The 13,271-nt window shown below is 35.8% G+C and overlaps 1 protein-coding gene across 1 annotated transcript in view; it reads right to left on the reverse strand.

Annotated features, from left to right (window-relative positions):
• Nucleotides 1–598: 598 nt before the first annotated feature.
• The window catches only part of NDUFS4 (NADH:ubiquinone oxidoreductase subunit S4), a 117,392-nt gene continuing 104,719 nt past the window's right edge, over nucleotides 599–13,271 (reverse strand). Inside the window, exon 5 of the mRNA XM_003782835.2 lies at nucleotides 599–819. Within this exon, the coding sequence (XP_003782883.2) occupies nucleotides 716–819 (104 nt within the window). The 3' untranslated portion in view covers nucleotides 599–715. The remainder of the gene's footprint in view (nucleotides 820–13,271) is intronic.

A 13,271-nucleotide genomic window follows, 5' to 3' on the forward strand; every position in this document is an offset into this window, starting at 1 on the left:
TTAATATACAAAGTGTTTACTGAATAGCCTAATAAGACAACTTGTGATGTAAGACGTAAATAATTAACAACAAAAGCTTGTATCTACTTTTATTTCTAAAAAATAGTAGACACTAAAAATCCCCAGCAATGAACTTATTTTTATTTTCTCTGAGTCTTTCAGCTCCTAAGAATATAAAATCTTCACCTGAATCCATTAAATGTTGATTTCTGGGCAGAGATTAGTAGGAAACACAATTCACTGAGGCTCAAAGAAGCTTTGTGTATATAAAGTTCTAGTTAAAAAAAGAGAACTTCAATAATGAAGTTATTTGGGTTTTATATACTTCTTTACCTATGATAAAACCTAAGAATGTCTAAGACAGTGTTTGCACAATGATAACTGATGGTTTATAAATACTGTTAACTTGGAAAATGGCTATAAAAAGCAACTGTAAAACGTCAATGTTGCAGACAATTTCGAGCATTCCTTTTAATAGGGTCTAAGTATCAAGATTTTCCAGGGGTATGATCACCTCAAATCTCTTCTCTATAAAAAATTTTTAACATATTTAATGAGAGACATCAAAAAACATTCAAAATAGATAGCGCAAAATATGTTTGTAGCTTAAAGGTCAAATTTATTAGGAGATTAAGAAATGTATTATACATGGACTATAAATACTGCACAGCTGACTTTATTCACAGTCAAGTACAGAGATACAGTCAGTGCCAACCTATTTGGTGGATACTCTTGTTCTTTTGTTCCAAGAAAAGTTTGCACCATAAGACTTGGACTTGGGTTTTGGAACCTTCTTCTCTTCAATGTCATAGCTCCATCCTAGGGAGAGAAAAACAAAAACAAACCCACAGACACAGAATTACAAAGGATATCTGAAGAATACAAGACAGAGATTAACTTTTATAATTTAATGTTTACCTGTCATTAAGTGTGTATGTAAAACATCTGAAATATTAAAACTTAGTAATTTGCTCCCTTGTAATCCTGTGTGGGAAGGCCCAAAACACTGCCTGAAGATGATTTATCATATCTCAAAGGAGTAGCCTACAATTAAATTTCTCCTTGCTCACCAATTTCTATATATTACACATAAATTTCAATGCCTCTATGTGGTTTTACATGTGACTTTAGTAACTGCAGTGAGAAGCACGGAATAATATAAGCCCCTCACTGTTCTTCTAAAAGATGGTGGTGTTATTACCGTTTGGAAAAACATGTATATATAAATACTACCTAGTTTGAGCGGACCAGGAGAGATTATCTGGTTCAGCCCCCTGGACTTTGACAGGCTACTAATTAAACTCAAAAAGTTCATCTGTTTCAAGGGCTATCACATAGAAGGACTTTAACAATGCAAATGGGTCCAAAGGATTCCAGATTTTTATGCAGAGAAAATTGAGGCCTGGTCAATACTATTTTCTCTTGAGTGTTTTTATCTTCTCTCCAAAGCCTTTTCAGTATTTCATAATTTTGAAAACTGGGTTAGCTTATGCTGACATTTTCTGCTTTTTAAGTCACATTCTTTGAATTTCCTAAGCTATGGAAACAAGCCACTCACCATCCTTTTATTCCCTTTTAACTCCTGTAATTTCCACTAAGATCTTTTTTTCTATTCTGGCATGGTTTGAATATTTGTCTTCTCCAAATCTCATGTTGAAATCTGATCTCCAGTGTTGGAGGTGGGGCCAAGAGGGAGGTGTCTGGGTTATGGGGACAGATCCCCAGTGAATGGCTTTATGCCCTCCCTGCAGTAGTAAGTGAATTTCCATTTTGGTAGTTCACCTAGTTGTTGAAAAGAAAAGGGTAGCCCCTCTTCTCTCGCCATGTGACATGAATCCCCCCACCCCCTTCCATCTTGACTGGAAGTTCCAGAAACAAATGCAGAGGCCATGCTGCTCACACAGCCCACAAAACTGTGAACCAGATGAAACTCTTCATAGATTACCCAGTCTCATGTATTCCTTCACAAGAAAACTAAGACGTCATCTCTATAATTTATCATTCTTCTAGCTCAGGACTTTAAGTAACTCACCTTGAAACATTTTCGTGGCTGTGTCATATAGTTAATGTATAAAATGTCCATACTGAATATTATAGTCTAACTAAACTTCTTCATCTTGGCCAGTAGGTATTTGCTTCCACAAAGCTTACATCACAATAGTCTTAGAATTTAGAAGTCAAATCAAAGTATACTGCTGCTATTGTCCAAAAAGGGGAAATAATAACACCTGACAGAGTACTTCAGGTTAACCTTTTAATCTACATTCCCACTGTTAGAACTCCATTCATCTTTACAGAAAACTCCAGTAACTATAAGGAAATGGGAAGCAGGAAAGCAAATGAAACATCAAAATCCAGGAGAGAAAATATTAAATTCCTTTGCTCAACACAACCATACTTTCACAGAGTAAATGTTCTGAGTACCTTCCTACCCATTAAAAAAAGTTACAAAGCTATACATGACTTTAAGAGAACCTGAACTTACAAGACTGTATTTCCATTTTAAAAATTTTTCTTTATTTTTTTCCTAGTAAAAAACGTTTTTATTACTGAAATTCTTGGAAGAAAAACAGCTTTGCTATTGTATGTTGAAAAGTCTCTAGCAACAAAAGCTTTTTCTCTCCTATTACAATAATTGTTTTTGTAACATCATTTTTGATAATGTGATTTTTTTTTATAAAATGATAGCTGCATACATTAATGCAAACATGGGGTACAGTAGTGTTTTCATATACAATTTGAAATATTTTCATCAAACTGGTTAACATAGACTTTGTGTCATTTACTTAGTTATTGTGTTAAAATTTTTTTTTCTAACAGGCATAAAAATAGTATCTACTTCATATAGCTGTCATGAGAATTAAACAAGTTAATTCATGAAAAATGCTTAGAAAGCACCTGCTTCTTACTCATTTTACTGAGTTCTATGAAAGAAGTCCTTTTTTCCTGAAATCTTTATATGAATTAACATCATTCCTTTTGAGTAAGCTTAGGCTCAAAGAGGTTAGGTAACTAGTCCAAGGTCACTTGATCAGGAAAGAGGAGAATTGGGATTTGAACATAGTTAAGGCCTAGCCTCCAGAAACCAGGCAATTATGCTATATTGGCTTTTATAGTTTATAGTAATCAGTTAAGTGTTAACCTATTACTTCCTCAAATTTGATTCAAAACCACCTAGCAAAACATCTCTTGTATAAAGTAACATATGGGTATAAATAAATTTCCATCATATTCAAGCTCATTAAATTTGAGTTTGGGATGTTTAGGGTATAGTTAGCTACAATTTAACTTAGTTTTTAACTATAGAAAAGGGGTTTTTGGTAAGCAATACTGTCATCTGAGCTCAGTAATTTTAACATTATAAAATTCCTTAGCATTTCCCATATTAATCAGCAAATGATGCTGATAATTACAAAAATATTAAATGAATAGAGATACTTGGTAAACATTAATTATATCTGCCTTATTGAATTGAATAAGTATTATTGATTGCCTATTCACTATCAAGGACTGTTCCTAGATAATAGAGATAAACCAGAGAATAAAACAAAAATGTCTCAAAGCTTTTGACATTAGTAGGGAAGGAGAAATTAGTAAGTAAATGCATAGTATATTAGATGCTAATATAGCACTACCAAAATTTAAAATGTTATATGCTAATGAGTACTAAGGAGACAACATTAAGGGGTATCCAACCTTTTTTCTTTTCTGCACATTAGAAGAATAAAAGCTGTCCTGGGCCACATACTAAATACACAAACACTAATGAAAGCTGACAAGCAAAAGAAAAGGTCCACGAATACTTTCCACGATATGCAACACCACAGAAAAGCAAAACAGTCCTCAAAAAATCCGCCTGATGGCTCTGTGCCTGTAGCTCAAGCGGCTAAGGTACCAGCCACATACACCAGAGCTGGCAGGTTCGAATCTAGCCCCTGCATGCCAAACAATGACAACTACAACCAAAAAATGGCCAGGCATTGTGGCGGGTGCCTACAGTTCCAGCTACTTGGGAGGCAAGAGAATCGCTTAAGCCCAGGAGTTGGAGGTTGCTGTGAGCTGTGACGCCACAGCTCTACCCAGGGCAATAGCTTGAGCCTCTGTCTCAAAGAAAAAAAAAAAAAAAAACTGCCTGAGGCCCACAGGCCACAGGTTGGACACTCCTGTCAGGGGGGCCCACGCTCTCTCCCTCCCTCCCTGACAGTAACATTTCAGTAAAGACCTAAAGGAGCATGCCATACAAAGGGCTTGCAAGAGATCTTCGAGGTGAAGAACAGCAACTGCAAAGGGCCTGAGGCGAGAGCATGCCTGGTGTTCTATGTTCTAGGCTGTGCTAAGTGCTTTAAGGGTACTTTTATTGAGACTTTACTGAGTTTACAGGTTGCTTAGCGTATGAAGTAGGCATTATGTATACTTTAGGCTGCTTATTTTCTCTTAATATAAAATTAAAGTCACAGGGCTGCGTAGCAAAGCCAGGGTTTTAACCCAAGTTGACTTTAAAGCTGTGCATCTACCTACCTCATAAATAGCACTGAATTTCCTTAAAAATACCCTGTAATTGCAATTTTTATGTTTCACACATTTCCTTCCATTCTGTGTGATTTTGTAACTTTTCCCCTTTTATTCTAAAAAATATGTTGAAAAGACATTCAAGGATCTTTGGGAAATAATTACCCCTCCAAATGTTCCCCACCAGTTATAAGGCAGGAAATGGTTTCCAGTGTAGATTCTGTTTGGTTATAATGATCATTAGCAAGTTACCCAACACCCCCATGACCTTTTCTTGCCAGATGATAGGTTAGACAACCTATGTTTCCAGCACAGACTCGAAAGAAACTACCCAAGAAATGAGAAAGCACTTGGAAATATGTAGGAACTAGCGTTATATACACACATACCTGATAATCAGCCTCTCAGCCACCAGGGAGAAAAAGAATTCTTTTTACTACATCAGAACTCAGACATATTATCTGTTCTGCTTATGGAGTTTCAAAATGCTGTCAGGGTCACTGCAATGTGAGAAGACTGAAGTTTTATACACATAAAAGAACAACTGGTTTGGGTTTTCTCCCGGTAACTAAGGAGTGAGCTAGCTCCTGGGAATTGTGAGCCAGATGATAGTTGCTGTTGATGGTGATAACAACAATAAACAGAAGTATTATTATAGGGATTGGAATGTGGATGGGCAAAGCACCCTGTGAAAAACAAACAAATATACACATGGAAGAAACCTGAATTTGCTAATAGGATCCATCTCTGTGTAATTGCTCTGCCACAACCACTCAGGACCATGAGGATATACAGGGAGAAATACTTCTTTCCCTCTCATTTTTCTGTGGAAAACAACTTTGTTTCCCAAGTTGCACAAGCAATGGTGCTTTTAAAATTAAATGAAAGCAAGGGTATGAGGAAGGTGATGATAATTCACTATAGAGACTGAAACTAAAGTCAGAGTCTACGTAAAATTTCCTTTGGATTTTCTATCCATCATCTAGAAAACTTTTATACTACGTAGGTTGTTATTAACACAAAATTGCTTTTGGGGGAGAATTCTGTTAAGAATCTGATCACATTTCCAAGCATCTTCCTCCAAAGTGTTTACCAGCTAGTGCCTGGAAGAACATATTTACTGGCCCTACTATATTTAAATGTAAAGTTAATTGAGCAAGCAGTAAGCTTTAGCTAAAAAGAAAAAAACAACTGGAAGAATAACAACACTTGAAAGGACATTAGAGGTATACTTAACAAAGGATAAAGTAGGTGAGTTTTAGTCATTTTTTCTACTTCTATTTGAAATTTGTTTTAAAGAATGCAATGTATCTTGTAAGAAACAGAATGTAGAAATTTAAGAATAGAATCTTAGTAGTGAAATGTTTACATTTCCATAAAAATTTTTTCAACCCTAACTTTTTTTTTTGGTAAAACAAACAAAAAACCCCAAACTTGTCTTTCTGAATAGAATTATGGAAGTGAAAACATTTATACTCACTAAAGAATACTTATATAAAATGAAGGTGTGGTCTACAATGACAATGGTCCCATATGTTGTCCTATTAGGATATGGAAAACCAGCTCTTGCTCTTCCCAGCTGTGTAACAGAAGAAGATCAAAGCCATTGTGATCAAGGCAGCTGTCCTAGAGACAGGGTAAAGCTCCCAGGGCTGCTGTCACTTCCCTGAGGACAGTAGCCATATGGCATGGATTAGCCACAAATCCGACTACCAGCACCTAAATAACGAGAAGCTGACTCTCTTTGCTGTATCACACACTGGAATGCTTTTGCAAGAATATTGTGAATGTGCCAGGCATGGTAGCTCTTCCCTATAATCTTAACACTGTGGGAAGCTGAGGCGGGAGGATTGCTTGAGCTCAGGAGTTCGAGGCTTGTCTGAGCGAGAAAACTCCCAGCCCTGTAGCTCAGTGGCTAAGGTGCCACTCACATACACCGAGGCTGGCAGGTCTGAATCCAGCCTGGGCCTGCCAAGAGTTTGAGGCTGCCCACAACCCAAGTCTGAGGTTACAGTGAGCTACAACACCACTGCACTCTGCTCAGGGCATAGGATAGAACTCTGTCTCGACAAAAACAAATAAAAACAAACAAAAGAATATTGTGAATGTTAAGCTCTAGAATCACAGAAGTACCTTTGGCAAATGCTCTAATAAATTTGAAATGTCATCTTTAATAGCCTGTGCCTAATTTCTTTTTTTGGAATCTACCAGTTTACTTGCAGGTCTCCACAATGGTTAGGATATTCTATTTCCCATGATATGAATATTTGGTCTAATCTTTTCAAATGCCAAAAAAAGGTTCTGAACAAAATCAGATGACAATAATTTACTTATGAATTCCATTTTTGAGGCAGAAAAAGAAAATTAATTCCATTCATTTTTATCTACAGAACAATTTCATTTATGGTTCAGTAATGCAAAAATAGAAACATTCATCAGTTCTTTTATTGCTTGTGAAATGTTTTACCTCTAGTAACCTTGATTCATCTCAAACCCTGCCATTGGCTTGGAAGTAAACAGCTAATGATTTTTCCTACTCTTCATTTGTACACAGAACAAGAACTACGATATCATTTGGCACAAACCAACGTGACTGACAGTGCTAACTGAGGCCTGGGATCAGAATAGCAAAGCTTTGGGAGGCCAAAGTGAATCCTCACCAGGCCATGTGCCCACATTATACCTGGTTGGGAGTAAAGCATGAATCTTACATATCTTAAAAAGGGGGCAGCTTTTCAGAAATTTCACTTTAGAAGTCCTTCTACTTTTAAAGTACCAAGTGCACACAGAATATGAGGGTAGGATGTGGATGGGGGGCCGAGAAGGTTCAGAATAAAAGTATCCTAGATCTTCCTTTAGAAAATATTATGGATGAGCAATAGTAGGGTTTTGTATACACTGGCAAAGCAATTCTTTCCATGAAAATGACTGAAAAAGCAAACAAGGTGAAACCGTGAGGCACCTGAATCTTCAGGTAATCCTGTATGCCTGCTACAGCTGCAACACCTCTCATGAAGAAAAAACAAAACACCGATATGACAGTCAATGGTCTCCTTAAATTTTATCTTATCAAATAATATACTTGCTATATAGTGTTATTTCTAAAGTAGTAATTGGAGCCACACTACTCAGAATCTGCCACAAAACCAGGATATTAATCAATTACTCCAGCTTTTGTATTCCAAAAGTACATTTGAAAATCAGTCATTAGAAACTTAGAATACATTCTTCTCTAAACTATAGAGAAATAGCCAAAAACCACTCCCAGAGATTTTGATGTAATTGCTATGCAGGCCACTCACAGGGCTTCCCAGAATCCTATTTAACCCACAATATACTAAGCCATAATATTTTAAACTAACACTATGAGAAAAATTATTTCAGCACTCTAACATGGGATCTAAGGATTTACCCCCACCCCTCACACCCTAGGAGCTTTAGCAGTCAAGTTGAACATTTTCCTAGCCACAAAACAACCAGGACCTGGGACTGGGAATTGGGAGGAAAGAGCTATGTAGGAGAAAAAAAAAATCTTTAAGTTGTAGGTACAAACAAATTGTCATTATTTGAAGATTCTGTATTTGTGAATGTGATACTTAGTAAAATTTGTTTGTAATCCCCAAATCAATACTCCTGGTGCTTCTGTGGTCATTTGTGACATGTACAAAATGGCAGAAAGTTTGACTTGCGGAACACTCATGTTCCCAGCTGAGGTCACGCAAGGCTAATGCTACGTCTTCTCGTTCCAGTCCTCACACTGCAAGCAACTGTACTTTCTGTTGTCTATTTAGTACTACTTTTTTGTTTTTGGCATTTCTGTGCTTCTTGGGTGTTTTCATTGTTTAAATGACCCCCAAGTGTAGTGAAATGCTGTCCAGTGTCCCTAAGTGCAAGAAGGCTGTATTGTGCCAATGTGTGTGTGAGAAGAGCTTTCTTCAGGCACGAGTTCAATGTTGATGAATCAATAATGTGTATTAAATAAGATGTCTTTGAACAAAAATACACATAAAGTTATGTATTGATTAGCTGACAAAATGATGCCACCAGAGGCTTTTAGAAACTTAACCACGTATACTCCACCTCCAGGTGCCAACAGTTGAGCATTTGTTAATTAGTGTTCAGGAGACCTTAAAGAACGTAACTACTGGGTGGCACCTGTGGCTCAAAGGAGTCGGGTGCTGGCCCCATATGCTGGAGGTGGTGGGTTCAAACCCAGCCCTGGCCAAAAGAAAAAAAAAAAAAAAAGGAACATAACTATTATGAATAAGAGAACTGATTGTAATAGACACACACATATATATTTATGTATTCTGTCCTGTCTTGTGCTTTGACAGCCCCTTCAACCCAGTCCCAGAAAAACCAGTTTTGTCTCCATTTGCAACTCATCTCAACATTTCTTGACCTCATATAAATGTGTGTTGTTTTGACTTGTCCTTTGAACTGGTTATAACATCTACCTGGCTCCTTTATGTCATATAAGCAAAATAAATTCCTCAATACATGTTTACTGTATGACAATGTTAGAGCCACTACATCTTTCTCTGAAAATTTAACATTTCTGGAGGTTCAAAAGAGACAGCCAATAGATGTAGGCATCTAGTTGGTAGGCAAACTTCTCTACCAAAGAAATGGTACACTGATTTTCTTGGCTCCAACTGGTGAATCCAAAGCAGCAAGGGAACTTTGCTGACTCTGTTTTTCTAATTTTAATTTTGCTCTCTACTAATTTTGGGAATTGGTTTTGCAATCTAACCATTTGAGGAGCCCCATAAATGGATTAATGATTTACGGAGGTCTAATCTCTGTTGGGTGAGAAAAGACAGATATAGTTTGTTAATCTTTTCTATTTTAAGCTGAAATCAATTAAAAATTTGTACTGAGAAGAATAGCTCTTTGGTATGGAACCATAAATTTCATAATTTTGTGTATATTATTAACCAATGGTTAAAGTTTAGAATTGAAGTCATAAACTCTCTATGACTATGTGTCTAGCAACTCTTTTTCTTTTCATTGTGTGGTGTAGGTCATGTTTTCTTACCTCCAGATGGCATTAATGAATTACAAAGTCTCTTTAAGGAACTCTGTTCTGATTAGCTTATACAGGAAAAAAAAGTGATTACATAAACCGAATAATCCTAAAATTCTCTGAAAAACAAAAACTGAACTTCTAACACTTTCAAAGTACTAACTTTAAAAACTATTCTTAGGGGAACAAACAAACAAGATTATGCTGATTTAATAAAAGTGCTATGTGTTCTGATTTATTAATGTTAAATAGAAGGATAGATTTTTATTCTACTTAAAGTTACACATGTTTACTGACCAAATAAGCTATCATTACTTCTGTTTAATGTTTACGGTCATAAAAAATGTAAATTTGTGTTTAACCAAATTTATTTATTATTCTGACAATTTCAACACAAATATGTTTTGCAGTATGTTACCTTGAAAATTAATTTCCAAGACCATGTGGTAACTTAAAACCTTAGATCATATTAATGGATATTTATAAATAACAGATACCTAGATTTTTTTCTAATTAAGACATAATGCTGAGCCATTATGATGGGATTCAGGCCATGCCACCCCAAAATACAGCACTTTGGCATTTGAAGAAACAACAGAAGCAGGAAGGCTACCCTTACCTACCATCACCCTTGGCCCTTGAAGCAGCAAAAATTATCTAGATTTTCTGTGAAAGAGGTTATAAGACCCTCATGTGTCCTATATCCAGAGGAAAGGAATGTCACCACTGACAGACACAGAAGAATCTGGGCAGGCCTGGCTAAGTTCCCTCCAGTTTATTACCACTAGACCATGACCTCTTTGTCTCATCATACTTCTGCACAACTGTGTACTTTTCCACCAAATCTATCATAAAATATACAAGTTTTCCTGTTTCTTTAGGTGTTCATCTCTGAAAGCTCTTGAGTCACATAAAACTTCCATTAAATCTGTATGTTCTTCTATTTTTAACTATCTTTTATTATAGGAGTCTCAACCATGAACTGAGCAATGGCTAAGAAATATTTTCTCTCCTATAATTACTAAGGTTTTAAGTTTATATACCTTGCTTCTTATTTATTTATTTGTTGCAGTTTTTGGCCAGAGCTGGGTTTAAACCCACCACCTCTGGCATATGGGGCCGGTGCCCTATTCCTTTCAGCCACAGGGGCCGCTCCCCTTGCTTCTTATTTTTATATGCTACAGATATACTGTATCTTTTAGTTTGTTAATAACATATTTCTCACCCAGAGAAGTTGCAATATAAGGAATGCATATGACTGGAGAAAGTTGTGTCTGTGTACTTATGAACTCTGCTAAAATGCTGATGTAACAGTTTTCCATCTCCCAGTTTCTCTATGAAATCCAAATAACTTTGGTTAAAATTTATCATTAACATACATGAATGAAACTCTATTAGAAGCAACAGTGGCAGAGAGGTACAACTCTGTAGGCAAGGTAACAAAATCAATTTGTAAGGTAGTAAGATATATTTTTGTTTATGAAAGTAACAAGAAATGAGTTATGTTCTAAAGTAAAATGAAATGTGCTAGAATAAGAAAGAATGGTAGAAGACAAAACCTGAATGAATATACAAAGTTATGTAACATTTGCAGAAAGGAAATTTTATTTGCTACTGTATGTGCAAAAATTAAGTCTGAAAAACTATGAAATGTTTGCTCAATTTTGATGGGCTTGTTTCATAATTGTATACTGTCTTTGCATATAAAATGAAGGCTGATTCTTTTATATGTCTAACCTGTTTAGAATGCAAAGGTTCTGTAGCTAATCAGAATAATCTTAAAACTGTTCTAAGTTATTGATCACTTATGTTAAGAACTAAGGTTCTTCAGGGTCATATAACCTTTTATGTTTAAGTTTTATTGTGACTTTGAAATGAGTAGCCAAATATTATTTCTCAGGCAATTGTGATCCAATACCTATCCCTAAGCGTTCACAGCTCCTGAGAATTTTTGATTTTTTTCTTTCCCCAAACTGAATCCTAAACGTAAAATAAAACTTTCAAGTTATCTTTGCACCTAGAATCATCTTTGAGACTGCTCAGAGGGCTTCTGGAAAATCACAAAGATATATTCTTTCACTTTGTTTAAAAAAAAAAAAAAGGTGCCAGACATAATTAGTTTTGTTTGATACGCTATTATTAATGAGCTACTTGAGAAGAGTTGTCAAGTATGGGCAGAATTATCAAGTCACAGGAGATGCTTTAGGAATTCCTTACATTAGTAAGTTTCTAGAGATGTAATGATGATCCCACTGTCCATGATACGTCACATTTATCAGAACCCTTTTACTGCTTTGCCTGATAGATGATAGACAGTAACAGTATAGTTTACCAGTCACAATTGCCAGTTCTTTTTAAAAATATTAACTTGGTCATATCTCCACTTCTGTACTTTAAATACTGTATCTTTTAGGCCAGTAAATGGCAATTAAGAATCCATGTCACTTATCTCAATTTTATTAACATACAGATATTTAGGACATACTCCAGAATTATTGAATCTTTTTACTTGATATTTTCTTGGTATATTATGTCTCAGGATTCTTACATTATCTCAAGATTTTTTGTGTGTTCTTATTATGAACTCTTACCATATATTTCACTTTTGACAGTGATCAGTAATATTACCTATAGCCATTTGATGTCTTTTATCATCTACAAATAAGTGTTATTCTGATGCTTCCTGCATGCTCTTGCAATCAGCTATAGGGCAGAGTGCTTCATCTTCAACAAAGAAGGGCTGTCTCAGAGTCCTGTAGAAAAGGACTACGCTAGGCACACACTAAGGTCCACGTTTTTAATGCCATTACTTAAACAATTTTGAGACCATAACAGTGGACTGAGTCAGGATTTCCAGATCCAGTAGAGAAGCAGATACAGTTATGATCTGGTAGGACAAGAATCAATTATATAGGACTGAATACACTGACGAGGAATGATTATAATTGTATATTTAAAACATGATTGATATTGTTCTTTTTTTTTTAACCTATAAGGAAACCTTTTTCTCTTAAGGCATCTATAACTCATTACAATTTAGTAGAATCTGCTTTGTAAACTGAAATGAATTATTTGTGAATGACATCTCATTTTTCCTTGTGGCTTCTCCAGAATTTAGAAACTCTACTGAAAATTCTTATTTGCATAACAATATAGTTATTTGCATATGTCCATAACTTAGTCCTACTACTATGACATAATTGAAAACACTTGTTATAGAACCAAGGCCTTACCTGAAATGACATATTTCAGAATGATGCTAAATCAATCTGATATGAACAGACACTTTTAAAGAACAAAAGATTGACTTTATGGAGCCAATGTTTACAAAGTCTTTGACAAAAAGTGGCCTGGCATCTGGTTTATAGGGTTCCCAGCCTTACAGGTAGTAAGGACCCTTGGGATATTTTTGTAATCTCAAGAAGGGAGGAATTTGCCCATATTAATAGGTACTACAGACGAAATCTGAGGGCAAATTCTTGGTTTGGCATCCTAGACTCAAGGACTTTTAGAAGTCCAAGCTGAGATTTTGTTTTAATACTTACAGCAAAGCAAACAAGAAAGCTTATATGGTAAATTAACACTCTTGCTATACCTATGAAAATTAGGCCAATCTTAATTTTGGATCATGAATAATTTCTTTAAGATTATTTCCTTATTGGCTCGGCACCTGTGGCTCAAGTGGCTAAGGCGCCAGCCACATACACCTAAGGTGGCGGGTTCGAATCCCCAGCCC

Source organism: Otolemur garnettii, unplaced genomic scaffold (genome assembly GCF_000181295.1).
Source record: "Otolemur garnettii isolate 467f Iridium unplaced genomic scaffold, OtoGar3 scaffold00005, whole genome shotgun sequence".
Lineage (NCBI taxonomy): Eukaryota > Metazoa > Chordata > Mammalia > Primates > Galagidae > Otolemur > Otolemur garnettii.